The following is a 26,106-nucleotide window of genomic DNA, read 5'->3' as shown; positions in this document are numbered from 1 at the left end:
CTCATCTGAATGTCTGACCCACAGGTTACCCAGGATGTGGTAAGAATGTGGTTGAACTCTGACTTCTGACCAGTATCTACAGTACTGACCTCTGACCTCTGACCTGTATCTAGTCTTGGCCCCCCCAGGGTTTCTCTACACCAGGGGTGCTCATTACATCGATTGCGATCGACTGGCAGATCGCGAAGGTGTGGGGGTAGATCGCGTGCCATTGAAAATTTTGTTTTAGATGTTAGTCTAAAACATTTATCCGTTATCCATTTATCTTGGAATACACCACTCGTTTTCATTTGAAAAAATATTTAAATTCCCTTCTTATCTTTGTTATAGTGAAGACAATAGATAATTATTCTATTTGACTATCATAGATTAATATTAGAACATACCACCAAAAATAAATTACATGTGGAGTTTTTTTACTTAATATTATTAATCACAGTGACATCTGTTCTGTTACGGGTCAAAACAGACCCGTACATATTTATGCTAGGATAGAGGTAAAAAAAAAAAAAGTCTGTTTCACAAAACCAAACTTCATTTAGCTCAAAATTGCAAATGCAAATATAGGCCCTTGTTTGTCTAATGGGAGCAAGTTTGTAATTTACAAGGGGACCAGGTCTCGTCTCCTGATTGTCAAACTGGGTAATTCTTGACAACACATCACTCTGAAGTGACATGGTAGCACAGAAAATACTCCGGCCTGACACAGCATCCCATAAGATGGCTGTAGTCTGATTACATGATCTATACACCCCAGCAAGAAGAAACTGCCCCATGTAAGCATCCAGGTATGTTTGTTGTTTCCAATCCAGCTGTTTCACAACACCCTTCTACCTTTAATGTTTGCCATCTCAAGCAAGATGTTCTCAACATATGGTGGTATTAACAGCTCAAATGTTGTCTTGATGTCTTGAACATGTGACACAGCATATCTGATAGGGCCTTCTTCATGATCACACTCAACGTCATCCTCATTCTCAGACACATCTTCCTCAATGTCACTTTGGTTTCTGTCTTCATCAGTTTGTGGAGTGGGGGATGAAATGTCACCTTGTTTTTATTTGAAGACCTCACTTTGAGGGGAGGATGAAGGACGTATGATGCCAGCAGCCAAGAATGATTTCACATATTCCTTCATGGCTTGCATCTCAGGTGCAGATAAAGAATAAAGTCACCCCTAGGAGATGATGTTCCAGATAGCAGGTCAATAGTTGCTACAAAACGCTATCCCATCTCTCTCTCTGATGTAGGTCTGCTAGGGCCCTGTCTGCCTCACGACCAGGAGCCATGTGTTGAAAGATTTTAGCAAAAGTCTCAGAGAAAAGTTCAAAAGAGTCGCAGATTGGAGAACTCCAGCTCCTCTGAGCTGTAGCCCAGGCTTCAGCTCTTCCAGAAAGAAGAGAGATGATGTATGCCACCTTGCCTCGGTAGGGTAGGAGGTGGCCTGGAACTCAAAATGGAGCCCACACTGTCTCAGGAATGCTCGGCAGTCACCCAAATCACCAGAAAATCGCTGGGAGAGGTGAGGAGACAAGGTAGTAACAGAGACTAGAGAAGGCTCAGGGGCAGGAACTAGGGCTGCAGCTTGAGCAGAAATGAAAGTTTCTGGGGTCGGAGTTTGAACAGAAGACAAGTACTTGGTTTGCATTCTCTGAATTTGGTCAGACAATGCAAATGTTCTCAGTGAACAGATGAGTTCCAGGATACTCTCCTGTCTCTCCGACTGATCTCTCATTTCTTTACAAGCTACAGTGACCTGTTCTTCCTGAAGGTGGATTCTCCTTCCCTGGGCCTGGAGAGCTTATCGCATGGAGTCTGAGTCGGCTGAGGATCAGATTTCCACTGACAGTAAAATAAAAATAATAAAGGATTCAACCTCTTAGTCTGACTCAGTCCAAAAGGCTTAGAGATGGCAACCCTACAAATGTCAACTGTGTGTGATCATACAGTATACTGCTGTATACAGTGTTAGTATTTATTGCTGACCTTTGATCTCCAGCTGCACGGCTGCCAGTCTGCGTTCGTTTCCAAATGCACTGATGGAGCAGATGTAGGTTGCGCTGTCAGAGAGGCGGGGTTTCCTTAGATTCAGGCTGAAGTCTCCAGTTGTCAAGGCGTCAGTCTTCATGGATGTTCGGTCACTGTAACGCTGGTTTTGGTTTGTCAGTTGATCACCTGTCGTCTGACGCTGATGGATGGTTGAAGGACTGAGTTCATAGCGGATCCACTCCACCGTGGGGTCCACAAGAACAGAAGAGTCTTGACAGGGCAACAGGACTGACTCCGCCCCGTCCACCACCTCCACAGCCAGGGTTGGCTGGGAAACTGAGAGAACACAAGAGACAGAAACATCAATCATCTGGTTTAATAATAACTGTCACATGCAGGAAGTGAAGTAGCCTAACATGTTTAATACATGGTCCAGAGTTCCTGGTGGATTTTGTTAAATATCTGTAGATTGTTCTCCAGCTCAGGGGCAACATGATATGTGACGAGACTGAACCAGAACTCTTCATCAGCTGACTTAAAGACCACAACTCACCTTCTTATTCAGTTCTGATTTGATTATTTCCTCTGACTGAAGCTGGGGGTTCACATTTTATTCAACATAAGCCCAGATAAACACACTGAAGACTGATGTGTGTGTGTCCTTGAGAAGTCCTGTTCGTTAGATGAGATCAGAAATGTGTCTGTGACTCCAACAATAAAACAGCTCCTGATCACCACTTTGATTTTCTACTGGAAAGACCAGAAACTGTTTGGCCTTGAGTCTTTGTTTCCCTCTGAAACCACATGTTGAGCTTTGTTTCTGACCTTTGACATGTAGATGTACGTCTGTCACTCTCCGTTCTTCTCTTCCATCACTGATGGAGCAGGTGTAGTTGCCGCTGTCAGAGAGGTGGGGTTTTCTCAGAGTGAGGCTGAAGTCTCCAGTGTCTAGAGCATCAGGCGTCATCGATGTCCTCCCCCTGTAAACCTGGTTCTGACCTTTAACTTCATCTGTTTCTCGTCGTTTGTGGACAGATTTGGGACTGAGATCGTTCCGGGTCCAAATCACTGTGGGGTTGTCCACAGGTAAGAAACCCAGGTAGTTGCAGGGTAGCAGGACAGACTCCGCCCCCTCAGTCACCTGCACCACAATTCCTAGGGCATGCTGGGAAACTGAGAGGACACATGAAGACAAAGATGAAATTTTGATTTCAGAAGTGGGGGGGGACACAAGTATTTTTAATAAAACTCTTGTCTTTCAGTTCACTGTGTTTTCTAGTAGTTCTTAATTTTTCTGTTGCTACTTTTAGATAGATAGATAGATAGATTTTTAATGAATTTCTCTGTTGCAGCAGCAGTGTACAGGCATTCAACACCATACATAAATACTAAAAATCAACAATAAAAAATAGAGAACTAAAAAAAGAACAAAAATCTATACACAATATTTACAAAATTGTAAGTTTAATGTTCCCTTTTTTGGTTTGACTGGTTGTAAAGCATGTAGCAAAACATTATCACCCAATTTTGTGTTTCACCTTGTTAGTCAACTTCACTCCAACTCAGTACCACCAATTTTACACTTATTTATGGGATTTATGGTAAACAGAGCTCATTTACATAGCACCACCCAGTGGTGGGCAGGTCAAACTGGCATCACAGGTGGAGAGAAACTGAATCAAATGTCGGCACGCACATACGCACATGGACACCGATTCAAACGTTAAGGTAAATGAAACCTCAGATATTACAATCTTCTAGCTGACGTGACCCAGGCAGAACAAAGGAACAATTTACAGAAGCAGGTTAACAAGGACTCCTGACCGCAGACTAGCAGACCGGTGTGCAATCAAGGTGGAGTGACAGCGGGGACGGCCAATCACACAAGAAACGGCAGAGCCAATGAAGGAGCTTGTGGGCGGGTCTAAACTAGCTTCAGCTTGAGCGGCCGTTTTCCGTTTGGTCCTAGTGCTTGACGAGTCTCTGCTTACTATAGTAACATTGTTTTTCATACTTTGCCTGAAATGACCTTGGTGTTACACCACACAAACAGCTTCAGTGAAATGATAGAGGCATTCTCTGATCCTGAGATCATGAACAAAACCTTGAAAGTAAAACGTTTACTTCCTGACAACTCAGTGGAAAAAGTCAGCGGTTCTGGCGTAGTCAGAGACAGTTTCAGTAGCTTCTGGGAAGATTTTTATGAACGGTGCACCCTTGGAACAACTTTGAAAGTGCCTTTTCTTAGGCATGATTTCAGTGCAGCTACATGGAGAGCAATTGGATGAATTCTTCTGAAAGGATTCCAAGATTACCAATACTTGCCCATCAAGCTAGCCCCACCTTTTGTCGAGGAAATGCTTTTTGGGGAAGTTCACAGTGATTTGAAGACAAGTTTTCTTCAGTTTGTGAGCTGCCAAGAGCAGGATGTCCTAAGACAGGCTCTAGATGATTTTTCATCTGTTGATGCTGATGACCTTCTCGAAGTGCTGACCACCTATGAATGTAGAAAGAAGGTCTCTGCTGATACCCTGCCAGACATCTTAGATGAGATCTCTCACAAGGAACTTGTACAGAAACCCAAGTTTGTGATTGACTGCTGGAGGGAGATCACACAGCCACAGTTGCATCTGAACCTTGCAGAACTGACCAAAATGTACAGTGACCTCAAACCAATGCCAAGGAAAGTGGTGGGGATACTGAACTTTCCTACAGCGATGACACAGAAGGAAGCAGAGGTCTCCCAGCACCTAAAAAGATACATCAGAGAGCTTATAATGAGGAAAAGCTGGGAAGATTTTTAAGGTTTTGTACTGGCTCTGATTTGTTGGTGTCTGGTCATATCAAGGTGGAGTTTGCTGTTCAGAGCAGTTTCACAAGACGGCCCATTGCCCATACATGTGGAATGGTCTTGAAACTGTCTGACAGCTACGATCATTTTCCTGACTTCCGCAGCGAATTTAATTCCATTCTAGAGAGCAACATCTGGATAATGGATATTGTGTAGGCGGGACATGTGGCGTCAAATATTACTGCTGACTTTTTACTCTAAAATATTGTTACACAGTTCACTACCTCCATACACATGGTACAAACAAACACATGCAGTCATCAGCACAGACGTTTACTACAAACATATTAAATGCACACATCTTATCTCAGAAAAAGGCATTTCTAACAGAATGTTCAAATGTATCTGTGTTACAGAAAAAATGTATTATTCGATTGTGAAAAACAGATTATCAGTTTATAGAAAAAATGTATTGATCGGTTGGGATCAAACTGAGGTAACTGTTTACAGAAAAATATTGATTGATTGTGATCAAAATGAGGTAACTGTTTACAGAAAAAAAATATTGATTGATTGTGATCAAAATGAGGTAACTGTTTACAGAAAAATATTGATTGATTGTGATCAAAATGAGGTAACTGTTTACAGAAAAATATTGATTGATTGTGATCAAAATGAGGTAACTGTTTACAGAAAAATATTGATTGATTGTGATCAAAATGATGTAACTGTTTACAGAAAAAAAATATTGACTGATTGTGATCAAACTGAGGTAACTGTTTACAGAAAAATATTGATTGATTGTGATCAAAATGATGTAACTGTTTACAGAAAAAAATATTGACTGATTGTGATCAAACTGAGGTAACTGTTTACAGAAAAATATTGATTGATTGTGATCAAAATGAGGTAACTGTTTACAGAAAAATATTGATTGATTGTGATCAAAATGAGGCAACTGTTTACAGAAAAAAAATATTGATTGATTGTGATGAAAATGAGGTAACTGTTTACAGAAAAAAAAATATTGATTGATTGTGATCAAACTGAGGTAACTGTTTACAGAAAAATATTGATTGATTGTGATCAAAATGAGGTAACTGTTTACAGAAAAATATTGATCAATTGTGATCAAAATGAGGTAACTGTTTACAGAAAAATATTGATCGATTGTGATCAAACTGAGGTAACTGTTTACAGAAAAAAAATATTGATTGATTGTGATCAAAATTAGGTAACTGTTTACAGAAAAAAAAATATTGATTGATTGTGATCAAAATGAGGTAACTGTTTACAGAAAAAAAATATTGATTGATTGTGATCAAAATGAGGTAATTGTTTACATAAAAAAAATTGATTGACTGTAATCAAAATGAGGTAACAGAAAAAATGTATTGATCGGTTGTGACAAACAGGTGATCAGATTGTTTATAGAAGTATGTTGATCTTGACAGGTTGCTTATTGTTTACAGAAAAATGTATTGATGTGTTTGCATCAAACCAAAGTTTTTATTGTTTATAGAAAGAAACTGTATTGATGTGTTTGCATCAAACTGAAGTGTTTATTGTTTACAGAAAATGTATTGAACTGTTGTGATCAAAGCAAGGTTATTATTGTTTACAGAACATATGTGTTGATCATTTGTGATCAAGTTGTCATGAATTACAAAAGTAAGCCAGAGACATTGGATTTCTTGAGGTCACTTGCAGGTGTTTGTATGAAGAGATTTTATTCTGTTTACTTACTTGTGAAGTTATTAAAAGATATGTTTGACACAATTGTATTTAATTCATTTTGATGAAAACAGGCATCTGCTGAACATTTCAAAAGTTAACTCATCAGTGATGGAATAGAACTGACTAGCTAAACTTAGTTGCTGCACTTGTATATTGTGGTACGTGCACTTTACATGAGTATTTCTATTTCACCACTATTCAGGTTTTATTTTACAATTCAGAGAAAAATATTGCATCACACATGTAGACACTAGGCTACCGGTATTTGCATTATTATCACTCTTACAGAAAAAAAACCTTCTAGCCATTTTGCTGATAACATAGCATTTGGAACGAATCTTTTATATCTACATGGGTAGCAGGTCCCCTTTTATGGAGGATGCCATGTTTGTAGAGTAGCATGATGTGCATAAAAATGCTTTAAAATAATAGCTGCACATCAGTACCTCGAGTTGGACAGTGCTTGTTCATCTTTAGTAGGTTATACTGACATTTTAGATGAATGTGACAGGATGATGTGTTCAAAGAAGAGTCTTTATGTACACACAATTTAGACCCTTATTTGGAAAGATGCTGTAGGTATGTAGCATCACACTGAGGCAGCCTCTTATGAAGTCCTAACACAAAAACAAAATGAACATTGTGAAACTTTTATAGATTTTCGAGTATTTTATTTCTTAATAGTGAATACAGTTCTGTGGCACTGTATGCATCCGTAGGAGGACTCCAAACATTTTCAGCCATTACTAGAATGCAGAGCTCGAAAAGAGTCTCATCACAGGGGAACTGCCCTTTTGGGGTGCACTCTTCCTTGCAAACAGCAACCTCCACAGGTAGTACACATTGGAGTTTGTCCTCTGCTGCATAGAGCTGTGGCATAGAGTACATGAGAATGGGTCGTCCTCTCTGCACACCATGGGCTTTTCTTGATCTTGTCTGGTGTGTATTCCATATCCTGACAACCTCGTCAAGTTCATCCTGTAAATAAATAACCATTTAACATTAATTGTAATATATATATTACTATACACAACCACTGTTGATCACAATGAAAATGCACTGTATTTTGAATATCCCTTTGCTACAGCAGGAAATACACTGACAGGAATAATTAGGCGTATTAATAAATACAATATATAATATAATAAAAATACTATACATTTTTAATGTCAGATACTTTAACTTTACTTTCACTTTAACCAAATTATCATTTAAAAATTATACTAATGGCGATACTTTTAATTTAAGAACAACTTCATCCAACACTGTACCTGGATTAGGTTGAGAAAACAGAACTGGACCAGGGATTTTTCCAGAAAGTCCCCCGAGAAGAGCCCATCATCTTTGAGGGTCTGAAGTATGTCCATCCAAAACTGGACACGCTGTCTACGCGGGACCCCCCACCACGATTCTATCCGCTGATTGGCAGTGCTGCACCCATAAATGAAGCTCCCATCTCCCACATGATAGTCTGTGTGATTCCTCCGCAGGAACATCTGCATGTCCCTCACGTGTCCATTTTCCGTACCTGGGTCGGCCCTTAGCCGCTGTGGACAGCCTCCAATGTGCATCACAGTATTTATGAAGTATTCAGCTATTCCCTTGGGGTTGCTGTTAGTTGTGTATGCCTCCATCCACATTATGTGGCGACTAAATCCGTCAATGCAGCCGTTAATAGCAATGCCATAGGGCTTTAGTTTATTCTATGAATCAGTTCATGTGCCATAAGGCGTTGGGGCCTCTGCAGGTGTATTGCCGACGTCGGAGACGCCGTGCTCGCCGGAGCTCGACTCCCTCTGGATCCAGAATCTTACCCCTCTGAATGGCCCGCTGATGCATCCACGATAACCCTGCAGTTGACCAGTTCCAGCCATTTCCCCCTCCACAAAAGCAGCGACTTCCTCCAAGTCCGTCTGGTTCAATCCGTGAACCTTCCGTTCATTCGTTTTTCGTAGTGAAACCAAAGAGAAAAAAACACGAGAAAAAAATTGTTTTTTCGTTATCCGTTTTAAAAACCAAAATGGAAAAAACGGATAACGGATCGTTTTTTCATTTTCCGATTCTCCACCAAAATGAAAAATCTAAATTTTGGATTATGAGATCTGCCCGTTGGTTTCGTTTTGGAAACCATGGAAATGGAAAGAATGTCGAACGAATAGACGTCATCGACTCATCTGAAGAGCCATTTTACCGTTCCTTCCTTTTTTGTTGTCAGCACAGCGAGATAGAGCTCTTGGTGGACTTGGTCCGACCACCCTAAAGTACAACTCCACAAAATCCTCCACGGCCCTCATTTTACCAACTGTCTTCCTCTAAAACAACATATTATGACTTTTTTCTCATAAATTACGACTTTATTCTCGTAAATTACGACTTTATTCTCGTAATATTACGACTTTATTCTCGTAAATTACGACTTTATTCTCAAAGTTTGTGATTTTTTTTTTTCCCTCAATGTGGCCCTATACTCCGTCGTACATTAGTGATTGTCTGTATGATATAGAATAATAATCAAATGCAGCTAAAGTTTGATGAGCTGGCGTGAGATTTGCAGCTTGCTAGGCTAAACAGACGTGTTTGTGTTTTATTTTAATAATGATAATAATAATAATTTAATTTTTCACTTCTCTATATTAAAGCTGAAGAGGATATCCCAGTTCCAAAGAGAGAGTACGATGATCTGAACCTGAGATACAGTCAACTTCAGGACTATTTTATTATTAAGTGTCTCTCGGCCAAGTATACTTGTTGTGTATACAAGGAATTTGGTCTCTGCATTTATCCCATCCGTGAATTAGTGAACACACAAAGCACACAGTGAGGTGAAGCACACACTAACCCGGAGCAGTGAACTGCCATGCTACAGCGGCGCTCGGGGAGCAGTGAGGGGTTAGGTGCCTTGCTCAAGGGCACTTCAGCCGCTTTCTACCGGTCACAAGCCCTCCGGTCACAAGCCCAAAGCGCTAACCAGTAGGCCACGGCTGCCCCGTGGCCTACTGGTTAGCTATAGCCCTATACGGGACTGGTTTTACCTGGGGACGTCATGTGGTTCAGAAACGACCCCCTGTGTTTTACTCTAATTTACTACGCATACCGTAAATCCTCTAATACAGGCCCGGGCCTTTATTTTACTCATCGCGGTCCAGGCCTTTATTGGAAGGAGGCCAGAATTAGAGGCAGGCCTCAATTTCTATTTGAGCAAAACGAACTACGAGTAGAATTAATAAAAACAAGATTTTGTGTCTATTTGAACCTATAAAATACTAGGTTCATTTATTGAAAACGTACAGTTACCATAACCTGGTATGCATACAGAACATTAACAACAAATGAGCGGCGCGACGCGGTCGGGGCGCACTGAGGACAGTCCGCAGCCGGTCGGCAGTCGCGCCTCGAGCGAGGGGGCCCCGTCCCTCCCCGCAGGGAGAGAGGGCGCAGTGAGCACTGATTCCACGACCCCAGGGAAGCGGCGAGGTGAGATGCGGGGGGTCGCTGTAAAGCTCGCGGCCAGAGCCTGCGAGCCACCTTCGCCCCTAGCACTTCTAGGCCGACCCAGAGCCGGTCGCGGCGCACCGCCACGGAGGAAATGCGCCCGGCGGGGGCCGGCCGACGCCGGGGAGAGGTCCCGCACACCGTGCCGCCGAAACCCTGACCCGCCGAGATGGTTCTAATAATAGCCCCGGCCACTATTAGAGACCGGCCTTTATTTACCTCCGCTGACAGCGAGACCGGCCAATGTTGGAGACCCGGCCGGTAATGGAATACAGGCCAATATTAGAGGATTTACGGTATTTATGTCTCTGCTTTCCGTTTCATCCCACTCGAGGACATTTGACACTTTTTGACAGCTTTAATTACTTTGCAAATTCTAACTGATAATAAAAAAAAATATATATTTTTAAAAATAAAACATGATGAGACTATTGATCCCGGGAAAGAAATTACGAACGACCTGTCAGTATTTAAATCAGCTCCACCTTTGTCGATGAACACATTAGCCTAATGCTTGATTTAATTATTTCATCCGTCTAAATGGGTGAATGGGTCAGACATTCTGACGTTGTACCCTAACATCTGTCCAAACTCGGTTTCTCAATTAAATAGGTAGGCTATCTGGCCACTGTATATTCGGATACTTTTTAACGTCATCAACCCACTCGTTAATAGAACACGAATCTGGAAGTCGGACACCATTTGTCAAAGTCAACTTGTTAAGGTAACATTTACGATCTTTAGTTGATAATCCCCTTGCACAGCTTGACAAGCTGTTTATCTCCGCCATATTTCCGTTGCCAAAATGCGCGCGCATACGTCATCAATGTTTACTGTTAAGCTGTTCGCGCAACATCTTCAGCGTGGTGGAGAATAAGCGGAGCTTGACTCAGTCTTTTCTATTTAGCCTTCAGGCACATTTTATTAAGGCCAACACAGCAGGTTACATCTGCATTAGGAATGAACAGAGAAAAGTATTTTTTTAACGACCGTTCTCGCGGTACCTCCCAGCAACCGTGAACTTAAAAATAACGTGGTGACATCACATCCACACGTACAACAGGTAAATGCATACAATGAGTAAGTGCGCCCTCTGCTGGCAACACTTAACATTTACAAACAGAAAAAGGGTAACATTGTTTTACAGATTTCGGACGGTAAAAAGTGCAGGGGACATGTCCCCTGTGCCCCCCCCCCCCCCCCCCCCCCCCCAAAAAAAAAAAACGTCCATGGATAGGGTGAATGAAAACAGCTTAGTTCATAACATGGGTGTTTAATAAGGTTAACATTTATTAACCTTTAATATGTCTCTGTTGCTTTTTCTCAGTGATGTGGAATCTGGATGAGGAAACTAGTCGTCAACATCTCCCATGAAGAACTCACTAGCTGACAGTTTCACTTTAAAACACATTGAGAATTGTTGTGTTTCTGTCCAACAGTGAAATCTCATCAAGGAGTCGTTAGCTCTGAGCTCACGTTAAATCTGTTTGATTCTTTGTTCGTTGATGTGATTTTACATTTACAGCAGTGATTAGAAACAGTTCACATGATCAGAACAACAGACTCTGCTTCTGGACGTGTCCCTCACAGACAAACTAATAACTAATCAAAGCTGAAACAGGTCATCACTGACTTTCTTTAAAGAGACAGACGTGAGAGAAATGATGTCAGACTGAAGAGATAATCAGATCCAGGAAGATGATATCTTACCGTGAACGAGGATCACAAACACCACCAACGTCTTCATCTTCCTGTCAAAACTCCAAGAACTCAGTTGATGTGTTTGGACTCTTCTTCAGATCATGAGACACTTCTGACTTTCCTCCTCTCGTCTTCAGCTGCTCCCACTGAAGTGAAAGTGTAGACTATAAAAAAAAAAAAAAAAAGGAAGAACGAGTTTCTGGACAGCATCCACAACTGTAACTGACTGCTGAAGGTGTCGGTTTGGTTTTTGACGAGGCAGCACGGACGTAATGGGGGGGGGGGGGGGGGGCGACATGTGCCCTGCACTTTTTCAAAAGGCCGTTTTGGTCCCCTGCACTTTTTACCGTCCAAAAACAATGTTACTATAGTAAACAGAGAAAAGTCAAGCACTAGGACCAAGCGGAAAACGGCCGCTCAAGCTGAAGCCTGTTTTCCTTAGTTTAGCCCCGCCCACAAGCTCCTCCATTGGCTCTGCCGTTTCTTGTGTGATTGGCCGTCCCCGCTGTCACTCCACCTTGCTGTCACACCGGTCTGCCAGTCTGCGGTCAGGAGTCCTTGTTAACCTGCTACTGTAAATTGTTCCTTTGTTCTGCCTGGGTCACGTCAGCTAGAAGGATTGTAATATCAGAGGTTTCATTTACATTAACGTTTGAATCGGTGTCCATGTGCATATGTGCGTGCCGACATTTGATTCAGTTTCTCTCCACCTGTGATGCCAGTTTGACCTGCCCACCACTGGGTGGTGCTATGTAAATAAGCTCTGTTTACCATATATACCATAAATAAGTGTAAAATTGGTGGTACTGAGTTGGAGTGAAGTTGACTAACACGGTCAAACACAGAATTGGGTGATAATGTTTTGCTACATGCTTTACAACCAGTCAAACCAAAAAGGGGAACATTAAACTTAAAAGTAACAACAGAAAACTAGAAGAACTACTAGAAAACACAGAGAACTGAAAGATTAGAGTTTTCTTAAAAATACTTGTGTCCCCCCCACTTCTGAAATCAAAATTTAGTCCTTGCAAGGGAGGACAGGATGTCTGGAAACGTCAGCTGTTTGTCTTTAAATATCAGGTGACAGGTGAGATCTGTTGCTGTTGTCGTGAAGATCATTGTCAGTGACACGTGGAGCGTCTGTTCACTTTCATTTTGTTCTCATCACATTTCTTATTGATTTGACTACTGCCCATCCCCCATCACTCCAGCTTTCATCCCTCTGTTCAAACTTCCTGGATGAGTTATTGCTCTAGAGCCACATGCTGTAACTAAAACTCTGACACATACATAATAACAGACTCTTTGGATTCATGTCTGTCTGAACACAGTTTGATGTATTAAATACAGATGGATCTGTGACTTTGTCTCTGTCAGAATGAACTGAACTCAACACTCTAAATGTGATCAACATCTGCAGTGTGGACACATGAACATTTCATGGCTGCAGCTGCTGCCAACATGTTTGACTTCCATTCACGTCATACGTTTGTCATTTGACATATTAGTCGAAAAATCAGAAGTCTGTCAACCCCTATCACAGACATTTAAAAACATCACGGATGAGAAAACATTTCTTACACCTTCGGCTGTAACTAGTAAAGGGACATGTTTGAGGGTTTTATACGTCCAGAGTTGATCAGAAATCACCTCTGCAGTCACTGATAGTCAGTCTAACAGCAGCCTGCTAAACAACACACTGCCTAGATTTAGGATGTAATCTGGATTTGGAACTGAAGGATGACTTTTTAACAGGAACATGAATTAACTGACTGAATGTGACCCTGGACAGACTAATATTAGAAGTAAAAATGCATAATGTCTATAATAACCTATCAATCAATCAATCAATCAATCTTTATTTATAAAGCACTTTAAAAACAACGAGGTTGGCCAAAGTGCTGTATGCAGACAATCTATAATACGTGGGTTTTGGTTGATGGACGGCATATGTTGCTGTTGTCATGGAGATCATTGTCAGTGACACACAGAGCCTCTATTTACTTTCCTTTTGTTGTCATCACATTTCTTTATATTTTGACTGCCACCCATCCCTACTTTCCTTCATTCCTCTACCTTCCTGGTTGATTGAGTGCTGGCAGCTGAAAGAAAGATGAGTCGTCAGCATCAGAGACTTTCAGCTTTATTTCAGCTTTATTTCAGCTTAATTTCAAACTTCCACTGACTGTGATCTAGTCAGGTTGATAGATTCAAGTCAGGAAAGGAGTGTGATTTTAGTTTTAGTAGATGCCTAGAAACTGTTTGCAGTACTCAGTCTGTTTCCGGTAACACAGTAACCAGCGTTACCGGTCACTGTGTTTCACATCCAAATACAAATCCCAGCTCATATGAACCCAATCATTGTTTGATCTGGTTTTATTTACGTTTTACTAAACAGGGTTTGGGCTCTGTGCTACAGGGGGAGGGAGGTCACTTCTCCATATAAGATATAGACATCTGCTGTAAACTGAGTTCACAGTTGATGTGTCCCTGATTTATTTTTATTGGTTTATTGGTCACTTGGTTGCAGACGGGGAATGTGAAAATACTTTTGACACAAGGTCTTGAATTTTTGAATGTGGTCTGTGTTTTACTTCCTGCAATACGTAGAGGGTTAACGAGTTCATCTCTTAAGTCCTGGGGTGCTGGGAGGTTAAGCTTGACTAAAGAAATAAATCGGGGAGAGCTTCAAAACTCTCAGGTCCACATGAATGACCCATGAATCAAACTGGGTTTTTACCTCTTGAAAGGGAATCTGGCTACAAAATACTACTGATTCCACTACAGGAGATAATGTACACACATTTTATTTAGCCTGGACATCGTCACGTTCTAACATTGTGCACATTATACAATCCATAAGAATATTGATATTTCCTCCCTATGGCTAAAGCTAACTGTCACTACTGTATGACTGTAGTGTTTGTCATGTGTAGTACCACCATTAGCCCACTAGGTGGAGGCAAAGGTATGATGTATGAAAATGAAGCACAGGGATCATTCTGCCAGGAAGTCACAATTATTTGACTAAATATTAAAACATAAGGGGAAATGACATGCTGACTGTGAAATTCAAAGTTTGTCCGTGTGTTTTCTCTGTTAGCAAAAAGGTATTTAATTAAAAAAAAAAAAAAAAGACAAAGCCAAGAAAACCAAAGGTGCTGCAGACAAGGCAGGAAAACAATATGAAAATATGAAAAAGACATGAAAAACTATGGCATGGAAAGACGTGAACGTGGCAAACAAACAGTATGACACGACAAGGACCAAATCAATCAATCTTTATTTATAAAGCACTTTAAAAATAACAAGGTTGACCAAAGTACTGTACACAGACATGAGAATATAAAAACACATAGAAAAATTAAGAACAAGATTAAAATCATAAAACCTATCAAACAATATAAACAACAAGAACCAACATCTCATGCTGAGTAAAAAGCAAAAGAGAGGAAGGCAGGGTTATATATACACACGGGGAACAGAGGGGTGACGAGATACAGGTGAAACAAATCAAGACATAACACAAGGAGAAAGCAATGACCTAATCAAAAGGGAAAACACAGGGAGTAACACATAACAGGATATCAAGAATTTAGCAAAATAAAACAGGAAACAGAAAACCGAAAAACTAAACACTAAACCATGACCGTAAAAGACCAAGAACTTAACAAAATACAATAAACAGAAACCCAGGAAAACTAATCACAAACCTTGACAGAAAACCATGACACTGCATAAGCTCATGATGTTCAACCTGCCTCAGGAGCTGCTGATTATTTTCTACACTGCAATAGTCCAGTCTCTCCTGACCACGTCCATCACGGTCTGGTTTGGATCTGCCACCAGACATGACGAGGAGAGAACAATCAGGTCTGCAGAGAAGATTATTGGTACTGATCTTGTTGTCAAATCAAATGTCTTAAAGTGACAACGTACAGGTTCGTCTGCACCGGAAAAGATGATCAGCGATGTGTCGATCAGAGACCATGAATGTTGCTGAAACCCATGAAGTGATGTGAAGTGGGCGGTACCTGGCTGAAATAATATTGACCAATGGGAACAACTAATCCAGTTGATTGACATATGACTCAAACACAGAGTTCCCTAGACTTTAAGCTGGAGGAAACACTGTTCATCACTTTGGTTCCCACCAACAAATCCACCATGATGATAGCGACTTGGAGCAGCGATGGACTTTACAGTATTTGCTTTTTAAACAGAAGAAGAGCTCGCTCTGCACATATGCTACAAACATTTTTATGTTCTGCTTGATTTACTGGAAAATATACAAGTGGGTTAACTAAGCAACCAGAGTCTGGGGTGTCACAGACAGGCACAATGAAAGGATGAATCAGGATCAAATGACACTGTTCTTTTCTTCACAGCAGTGACACAATGAAACCATCTGGACATGATGGAAATCCACAAAGACTGATATGAAGGAAGAAGAAAACTAGGAGCTGACAAAGCGTCCTCTTCTCTTCATCCATCGTCCATCAGATCCTTCACTGATCAATAATCAAAGATCAACAACCTGATCAAACTGACTCATCAGCCATCAGAGGAAATGTTACATCCTGGACCTGGACTCCGCCTGCAGAGGAGACACACGACAGTTAGAGACAAAGAAAGAAAGAAAGAAAGAAAGAAAGAAAGAAAGAAAGAAACCTTTCACTCTGAGCTCCACTGTGTTCTGTTTCACTGTCTTTCCCTCCTTGTTGTGGACTGTACAGATGTATCCTCCACTGTCTCTCTTTGTGGGGTATTTCAGGGTCAGACTGAGGTCTCCAGTTTTCAGCAGGTCTTCATTCATCTTCGTTCTGTTTCTGTAAATCTGGTCCTGGTCTTTAAGCTGGTCAGAGCCGTTCTGATACACATGGACCTTCCTCAAGGAAGTGTCCATCCACTCTACTTTAGCGTCTTCAGGCAGCTCTGTGGTTCTGAAGGGCAGCTGGACAGACTCCACCCCTGAATCCACCTCCACCTGGGGGACTGAGAGGACAACAAATCCCATCATCAGCTGTAGAGACAGCAGCAGCAGTAGGTTTTCATGACTTTATTGAATGATTGCAGAGAAAGCTGAAGGACAGAAGCAGATGAGAGCAGAAGGAACAGGACAGAGATCTAGAAAGGTGTTGCAGATGATCAGAGTCTTGATGGTTGGTTGTTTGTCCATGTGCTGCTTCACAGTAATGTCTCCTGTCAGTGTGGAGCTGCTGTCTGCTGCTTTTCTATCTGTGGATCTAACATGACAGTGACAGTGAAGAGAAGAAGAGTTCAGATCCTAACATGTCTTCAGTCTCTTTGTCTCTCTGTGGTGTCAATGAATCTCAGCTCCACGTAACATTTCAAACACCCTTCATCTCATCAAAGACTCAGCTCAGCTCTACATTAGTGTTAGATCAACATCCAGCTCTGATCACATGTTTGCTGCTGAAGGATCACTGTCTGTGTTTCTCATCTTCTCTCACTGATCAGAAAGTCTGGCTCTAATACTGACTGGACATCAATCAAACGCTGCAGCTACTGCACCAGAGTCCATTCACAATCCACTCGATTCAAGCAGAGGAGCCTCTAGATCGGAGAAGGAGCTTTCTAGGCTGGGTTCTTCGGAGAGCATTTAGGATGAGACTGGAATCAAAGTCTGATCCAGATTACTGAAAACATGAATCCAGACCAATGACCTCACATTTGCTGGAACTGATCTGAGAATAGTAGGAGTTGGAAAAGCTCTCTGATCTTTTTAAGGAACATTTGACATACTGACCTCTGACCTCTGACCTGTATCTACAGTACTGACCTCTGACATTGAGCTTCACTTGTTTCTTCATTAGGATGTTTTCCTCCTTGTTGTATACGGTGCAGGTGTAGATGTCTGAGTCTCTCTCTGTGGTGTATTTCAGGGTCAGACTGAGGTCTCCAGTTTTCAGCAGGTCTTCATTCATCTTCGTTCTCTTTCTGTAAATCTGGTTCTGGTCTTCAAGCTGGTCAGAGCCGTTCTGATACACATGGACCGTCCTGTTATAACTGTCCTTCCACTCCACTTCAGCGTCTTTAGGCAGGTGAGCTGTGGTTTTGCAGGTCAGCTGAACAGACTCCACCCCTGAATCCACCTCCACCACCTGGGGGACTGAGAGGACAACACATCCCATCATCAGCTGTAGAGACAGCAGCAGCAGCTCTGAGCACATTGAAGAGAAATATTTGGAGTGAAACATGTTTGACTGGTTCCAGTCTGAAATATGTCCCATTCTCCATTGAACAGAGGCAACTTAAGAATTGTAAACTACTGATGTATTAAATGTTAAATGTTAAACTATCTATTTATGTGAATGAATGATTTCAGAACATTTCCCTGTGTCTTAATCAGGTTCATTCATTTTCATTCTTATTTCCCAGCACCAGCAGCAGATTGTCTTTCTTGTGTTCATGTATGGTCGAGGGTCTTCTTACCCAAGAACAAACAGGAGCTCTCTAATTATTCATTAATGCCACAAAAGTTCTTCGATTCTGTGTACGATCAGTTTAGGATCTAATCTGTGCTGATGTATGATTCATGCAAACAATGATCTTCAGTTGTCATCTTGAACTTGACAAAAACATCATTTATCATTAGAGGATTAAAGACAGAACTTCATGGTCTTTAATCTAGTTATATTTGCCACCTGATATTTCTATGATCCTTAATGTCTCTGACCTGGAGCTCCGTGTTTCTGACCTGTGGTCCTTCCTTTGATTTCTAAACTTGTAGTTAAAGTTGTTGCTGATTCCTTTCGTCAGATTTTAGAGTTCATCATAGAACAGAAACAGCTCTGGTTAAAGTTACCAACAATCTCCTCATGGCTTCAGATAATGGGCTTCTGTCCTTTGTCCTAGATCTTAGTGCTGCATTTAACTCTATTCATCACATTATTTTACTACACACACTTGATTAAATGTTTGAATCCTATCTATCAGACAGATTCCAACAGTGATTCTTCTACTAAAGTTAGTTATTGAGTTGCTCAGGGTTCTGTGCTAGGACCAATACTCTTCACAATAAACATGCTTCCCTTCGGAAATATTATCAGGATACATTGCATTATCTCTATGCAGATGACACTAAGCTATATTTATCTATCAGCTGGTTACACTCCTTAAAGACATGACCTGGAACTTCTTCCTCTTAAACTCTCTTAAACAGAAGCCATTGTATTTGGCCCTAAACATCTCAGAGAATCTAATCACTTACTTTCTCTGGATGTCATCACCTTGGCCTCCAGTACTACTGTGAGAAACCAGGATATGTCCTTCAATTGTCTCATAAAGCCAGTGACCTGGGGCCTCATGTACGAAGGTTGCGTGCGTACAAAAACGTTCTGTACGTACTCGCTCATGGAAAAGTTCAGATGTATCAAGAGTGAAATGTCCGGGAACTTGTACGGACTTGTAATTAAACTGAATAAAATTAAACAAAATACAATTGAATTAAATTGGTCTTGGCTCAGACTGGCGACCTGTCCAGGGTGTACCCTGCCTCTCGCCCAATGACAGCTGGGATAGGCAACAGCCCCCCCGCGACCCTTAACAGGACAAGCAGTTACAGAAGATGTATGTATGAATGAATGAATGAATGAATGAATGCTCTTGGCTCCATTAACCCATAATACACTCAAAGTGTCCATTGCCTTCAGTTTTCTGTTCCATCCTAAATGTTATTCATAATTTTCCATCCTGCTTATGATGGCCATCAAAATTAACATGTTAATAATAAGTTAACGCTCTTTCCACCAGATACTCACCTGTCGTTGGAGGACACTGTTTGAGCCTGTTGTCTTTTACCAATTCACTCCAAAGACAAAATACGCAACAACAGAGCTATGTAACTTATGCTATTTAGTGCATTGATGAATGAACCGAATTGTACGCTGGGGGAAATAAAACAAACAACAAAAACAACAACTATATCTTCACTACTGACCTCTGACCTTTATCTACAATACTGACCTCTGACACTGAGCTTCACTCGTTTCTCCATCAGGTTGTTTCCCTCCTTGCTGTAGACGGTGCAGGTGTAGGTCTTGCTGTCTCTATCTCTGGGGTATTTCAGGGTCAGACTGAGGTCTCCAGTTTTCAGGTTTTTCTTCATCTTTGTTCTGTTTCTGTGGTTCTGGTCTTTAAGCTGGTCAGAGCCATTCTGATACACAACATCTCCACCACCCTTCCACTCCACTTTAGCATCTTTAGGCAGACGAGTTATGGTTTTGCAGGTCAGCTGGACAGACTCCACCCCTGAATCCACCTCCACCTGGTAGACTGAGAGGACAACAAATCACATCATCAGCTGTAGAGACAGCAGCAGCATCCCTGTCCATCCTTGTCTATGTGTCTCATGTTGGTGGAGGACTCTCAGTGTTCAGTTTGTTTGAGGACGTGGATCAACCAGGTGACCTGAGTTCACCTGATGTCTGTCACACCTCTGACACAAACCAGCGGAAACTAGTTTGTGACTGAACACCAGTTTTCTTCTTCAGGACATTTGGAGCAGTTACCAAAGAAGAAGTCAGGAACTAATGAGGAACCAATCAGATGAATGGATGAGGAACAACCTTGACCCTCTGCTCTGGTTTTACTGGGATAGGGATTGTGTCTCCGTTTGTTCCTGATGTCTTCCTGACTCGTTCCTTGGTAACTAGTCAAGGTGTCCTGTAAAGTGCTGCAGACATGTTTGATGAAGAATTTCTGGAACTAAGCCTGGAAGATTCTCTTCAGCTTTCTGCAGCAGCTGTTTGAATTCTGAACTCTTTGAGCAGCTGGAACAAGTCTCCTCCACAGGACACATGTTAACATCAGCATTATGGGTAATGTAGTAGTAGAGACTCACCTGACTTGAAGTAGTGTCGGAAATAAAACAAAAGACCCCCAGTGACACCAAGAACAACCAGGAGAACCAGGAGAACCAGGAGAACTATGGCCCAGGTTGGAAACACTTCTGTGGAGAAACGTAAAGAACAACATGACCTCTGACCTTTGACCAGTGTCTCCAGTGCTGACCTCTGTCCTCTGGCCTGTATCTATGTCTGAAAGGACAATAAAGCAGATAAACTGTAGAGACAGGTGTTTGCTTCCTGGATGAGAAGCTGAACGTGTTCAGTCTGCTGTGACTGCTCCCTCTTCTTCCATTACTCCCCGAATATTTCAAATTGATCCATAGAATCATTGTCAATAAATGATCAGTGTTGGTGAGTTCTACATTCACTGACAAACACAATGAGTCTGAGATTAGTATTAGCACCTGAATGGAGTTACCATCAGATCAATAACACAGCTGAGAGCTGAGACTTCTCTGCAGAGCACAGAGTTCTCTGAGCAGCTGAGATCTTGAGAAGCGTATTAAAAACTTTAAAATGTACCTTCCAGGTATATCTGAAACAGACTTTTAAAGAATGTGTAATTCATTTGAATTTAACCATGGAAATATTTGAATCTATTGACAGCCCTAATTACCTGCAATAGGCTGGCGACCTGTCCAGGGTGTAACCTCCCCCACGCCTGGTGACAGCTCGGACCCTTCACAGGAACAAGCGGTTATAGAAGAAAAAGAAGAGAGTCCTAATTAGACGCATCTCATCACATTAGCAGAAACACAACACATCATCTTTACAGGAACGTCTCCCCAGACTGTTAATAATATGAAAACACTGCTGCTTGAAAACTTTTTCCTGGATGACATAAAAACCTGAGTTAGATTTTGATCTTTTCATTGTTGCTAAATGTCTGTGAGAAACTCTTCCTTACACTTTTCTCTAACACTCTTAGAAGGACCCATCACTTTCCTTCTCGCTTTGCAGTCTTTGACAGAGTTAATACTGGTTCTGTCATATCTTTCAGCATGAATGAATGAATGAGGTGCTGCTCTTGTCTCCACTGCTGTTAGTCAGATGTTCTGCTACAAAAAGTGAAACCTCATAAAGGTTCGGTTGAGTTTTTTTCTTCCTCCACATGTTTAAACAGTGAATGTTGAGGTTTGTTTCTGACCTTTGACCTGTAGATGTACGTCTGTCACTCTCAGTTCTTCTCTGCCATCACTGATGGAGCAGGTGTAGTTGCCGCTGTCAGAGAGGTGGGGTTTTCTCAGAGTGAGGCTGAAGTCTCCAGTCTCTAGAGCATCAGGCGTCATCGATGTCCTCCCCCTGTAAACCTGGTTCTGACCTTTAACTTCATCTGTTTCTCGTTGTTTGTGGACATATTTGGGACTAAGATCATTCCGGGTCCAAATCACTGTGGGGTCCTCAGGTAAATAATCCAAGTACTGGCAGGGTAGCAGGACAGACTCCGCCCCCTCAGTCACCTGCACCACACCTGCCAGGGCATGCTGGGAAACTGTGAGGACACACAAAGAGAAAAACAAATCAGCTGCATGCTGCTTGTTTGACTTCACACATGACTGACTGTAGGTCACATTATCTGCAGGGACCAGAGAAACCAGTTTAACTGTTATACAGTGAGTTTTGTAAGATTGTGTTGATCAGGTCTGTCCTCTACTCCAGTCCTGTAACAGCTTAGAGTTCAATCAAACATAACATGATTGTTATCTCTAACTGATAAATGAACTCATGGTGCACCATCTCTCAGGACTGATCTCTGCACTACAATCCATCAGTAAAAAGCTTCCTCTGGTCCTGGTACTAACACAGAGACACATCTCTTCTTTAACAGTACAAATCTAAACCAGAAACTGTCTCAACGTCCAGACTAGAATTACAGCCATGTTATTCATGTCAAGTATTCAGAAATGGCTTCTTGCTTTCACAGATTTACAAGTCTGGAACACTAGGAAGCTAACATGCAGCAAACACAGAGAGAAAATCTACTGATTGGAGCAAGATGTTACTGAGAATGTTCATGGTCTGCTTGTCCAGAAGGTCCAGGGGGGCTGGGTACAAAGTCAATGCTCTGTTCTCTTGTCTTCTTTCTAGCATTTCTACCACGCAGCTTCGGAAACATGGCCTCATTATACATATTTCTGTCTTTATGTCCACTCCTTTGTGTTTGATAGTTAACCTCTGACCTGTTACAGTTCTCAATGTCAGGAACAGAACACTGGACCAACTGTTCTCTGATCATCTGATACATCCAGACATGTGATAGTCAACGTTCTGTCCTCTGTGGTGCTCAGAAAGCTTTGGATCATTTGTGTTGATTCCAGTAAGAACCCATTTGAAGACTGACATGTTGTTAATGTGTCAATGTTCAGACTTTTGTCTAGAGACAGAAATAAACAGGACGGAGGCTGTGAAGTCCAGATCAGGACATTCAGCTTGTTACAGTCACTGAAGACCTGTCCCACATTCACCACTGGAAACATCAGGATAGATAGGGTGAATGAAAACAGCTAATAGTTCATTGCACTGGTGTTTAATAAGGTTAACATTTATTAACCTTTAATATGTCTCTGCTTGTTCTCAGTGATGTGGCATTTGGATGAAGAAACTAGTCGTCAACATTTCCCCATGAAGAACTCACTAGCTGACAGTTTCACTTTAAAACACATTGACATCTGTAATGTTTCTGTCCAGCAGTGAAGTCCTGACCTGCAGCCAGATCATCAAGCAGTCGTTAGCTCTGAGCTCACGTTAAATCTGTTTGATTCTTTGTTCGTTGATGTGATTTTACATTTACAGCAGTGATTAGAAACACTTCACATGAACAGAACATCAGTTTCTGCTTCTGGACGTGTCCCTCACAGAAAAACTAATAGCTAATCAAAGTTGAAACAGGTCATCACTGACTTTCTTTAGACAGACGTGAGAGAAATGATGTCAGACTGAAGTGATAATCAGACCCAGGAAGAAGATATCTTACCATGAACAAGGATCACAAACACCACCAACGTCTTCATCTTCCTGTCAAACCAAGGATCACAGCAGCTGATCATCTACTGACTCTCTGACAACACTTCTCTGCTGCCACGTTTGCTTTTACAGTGTCAGCTTTCATCTGACAGGTGAAGAGAGGGAGGGGCGAGGTGTGTCTCTCTCTACATTCAGTTTCACTCTGATAAAGACCCAATTCAGTTGCATAATTAAGAACCTAGTTCAATTTCCTCATACTTTCACACCTGTTCATCCCGTTTGTGTCAGGTGAAGCAGTCTCGCTCTGAAAGTAAACTAAACTAGATCCGAGGATTTATTTTCACTGTCTCCTTCTCACAAAGATTTCAGGTGTCAAAGTGATGTCATGAGCATACCCCCTGTGTCGATGTGACACAGTGTGATCTGACCTCGACGGCCAATCCTCCGTTCGGCCTTCAGCAACACCTGAACACACACACACACAGTTTGTGAGGCTGATGATGATGACAGGTGTGTGTGTGTGTGTGTGTGTGGGTGGGTGTGTGCACTTGTCAACCAGCATAACAGGGGACATTGGCGTTGTTACACATTCACAAACAGGGGACTCGCAGTTGAACAGGGGACATTTTTCAAGTCCCCTGTTAGTCATGCTTTAAATCAAGCTAAAATCATGTCTAAGATGCTCTGGTGAATTGTTTTAATATTACAGGTATGTGAGTGTTAAAACCCATACTCAGCAGTTCGCCTACTGGCTGGAGCAGGGATTTTCACATGTCATTCACACACGTAGTTTCTTAACACCCCTCCATTGTCTGAATGGCTTGCAGCCCCAGCCAGTATTTCAGATAGTAGTAGGGCTATTCATCAAACTACTTAGTGAAGAAACCACTCTATTGAAACACAATTCATTATGTATTTGAAACAAAATATAAAGGTTCAGCTTTAGTAGATATCAAGTAGATAAGTTTCGAGCTTGACACTATTGTGTACTGCGTGTGTGTGTGTGCGTGCACACGTCTCACACTGACCAGAGAGTGCATCGTGAAGGTAACCTGCATGTGTCTCCAGCCATGTTCTGCTCCACAGGGCGGGGCCATACCTGCCACAGCCAATCAGGAGCAAGCATTCTCAGCTGGGGTCATTGTTTTTAAAGAGCGGGTCGACTTTGACTCGGTACCTTTGGTCTCATCCTCTTCTCCTGGCGAACAGCTGCAGCACGTCCACATGAGGCCCCATCAGCCAATGAGAGAAGGAGAAGCACAGGTCACCATAGCTTTTTCAGCTGAGAGACGGACAGGTAGCGGCCACCTGAGATAACATCTTCAACTTTCGATTTTTATTGTGAGAAAAACTGAACAAAGTTAAGAAGGGATTTAAAACAGATTACAATAATTAATAATTAGTTTATTACAACTACAACTCTCATCTCATTTATTAAAACAGCCAACGATGGCCGACATCCTGAACACAACACCGTCAACAGGAAAACAAAGACAAGGAAGAGGAAGAGGTTAAAAAATAAAACACTCTGATTTATAACCAGGCAACGTGGTGGCCAGCCTGATACGCAGAGATAGACTGAAGTTTGAGGACTGGAGCTGGAATCTCAGTTGAAGGAGATCAGAGATGTTGTGGTCAGAGCGTTCACTGATTTACACGCAAACACTTAAATCTTAAAATGAATCCTAAACGTGGAGCAGTTAAAGTCAAACCTTCACTAAGATAAGATAAGATAAGATAAGATAAGATAAGATAAGATAAGATAAGACTTTATTCATCCCCGTGTGGAAATTAGGGTGTTACAGCGGCAGGAAACAACAGTGCAAGATGCAGAAGATACAAAAAAAAAAAAAAAAAAAAAAACAGTAGAATAGAATACGGCAGACAAATATGTTATGTACAAAAAATATTTACATATTGCATCAAAGAGATTCACAGTGTCTAGTTTGACTTGAAACAACCAATTTGTGTGGATTGAGGTGTTAAGGAAGTGTTAAGGAGGTTAAAAAAAATGACATTCATGAACATCATGAAAAAAACAACAATAAAACTCCAATAGGAGTTGAATTACCATGTATTGCAACTAGTAACCAGTAACACTACAGCAACAACAGGAAGTCAACACAGCTACACAACCAATAAATGAAATAAACTGTGACTCATCTGAGCTGCTTCTGTGTGCGACCCGCTATTAATAGAAATAGTTTAATAATCTGTGACTTGACAGCAGCACTTATTCAACTAAATAAAACACTGAGAGTCATGAATAGTCTATAGAGAAATATAATGAACAGGTGTGTGACACAGGCTAGATGCCGACTAGTGGGCTAGTCGCTGATCACGTGACAATAACAACATGGACGCCTCCTAGAAGACAGGTGAGGAGCCCAGTGGGTCATTGGTTCATCAAGTGTGTGGAAATACCTCACTAAAGATGAAGCCCATACTACCGTGGCATGTCAGTCCAGAAATACAACTAAAGTACTGTTGCAATGCATCTGAAAAGGCTAACGCTAACTCTAGCATACCAAATCCTCTGGACAGTAGCCAGTTAACAAC

General features: G+C 41.6%; 2 protein-coding genes across 2 annotated transcripts in view; both read right to left on the bottom strand.

Annotated features, from left to right (window-relative positions):
- The window catches only part of LOC311492027 (uncharacterized protein), a gene marked incomplete at its 5' end in the record, with an annotated part of 34,294 nt that extends 26,137 nt beyond the window's left edge, over nt 1–8,157 (bottom strand). The window contains 3 exons of the mRNA XM_084550149.1: nt 1,987–2,325; nt 2,815–3,244; nt 7,789–8,157. Of these exons, the coding sequence (XP_084406275.1) occupies nt 1,987–2,325; nt 2,815–3,244; nt 7,789–8,157 (1,138 nt within the window). The remainder of the gene's footprint in view (nt 1–1,986; nt 2,326–2,814; nt 3,245–7,788) is intronic.
- A 6,817-nt stretch (nt 8,158–14,974) lies between these two features.
- Nucleotides 14,975–23,677, bottom strand: LOC311505582 (butyrophilin-like protein 2). Its single transcript, XM_084569222.1, has 8 exons — nt 23,558–23,677; nt 21,731–22,075; nt 21,200–21,262; nt 20,577–20,684; nt 19,700–20,008; nt 17,514–17,843; nt 16,382–16,705; nt 14,975–16,307 (listed from the first exon to the last, which is right to left on the bottom strand). Exons 1-8 carry the CDS (start codon nt 23,628–23,630, stop codon nt 16,252–16,254), a joined length of 1,608 nt encoding a protein of 535 aa, XP_084425348.1. The 5' UTR covers nt 23,631–23,677; the 3' UTR covers nt 14,975–16,251.
- Between the last annotated feature and the right edge of the window lie 2,429 nt (nt 23,678–26,106).

The sequence above is a fragment of the Chelon labrosus genome, assembly GCF_963514085.1.
Source record: "Chelon labrosus genome assembly, chromosome: 1".
Lineage (NCBI taxonomy): Eukaryota > Metazoa > Chordata > Actinopteri > Mugiliformes > Mugilidae > Chelon > Chelon labrosus.
The sequence above is the reverse complement of the archived record's forward strand: the minus strand, read 5'-3'. Positions and strand labels throughout refer to the sequence as shown.

Bases quoted from the DNA above. Each gene is read 5' to 3' on its own strand.
- LOC311505582 (XM_084569222.1), bottom strand. From the start codon at position 23,630: ATGATCAGCTGCTGTGATCCTTGGTTTGACAGGAAGATGAAGACGTTG. The intron at 20,009-20,576 runs GTGAGTCTCTAC...TTGTCCTCTCAG, and splicing joins CCGACACTACTTCAAGTCAG to TCTACCAGGTGGAGGTGGAT. The intron at 16,308-16,381 runs GTTTCTTTCTTT...TCTCCTCTGCAG, and splicing joins AGTGGAGCTCAGAGTGAAAG to GCGGAGTCCAGGTCCAGGAT.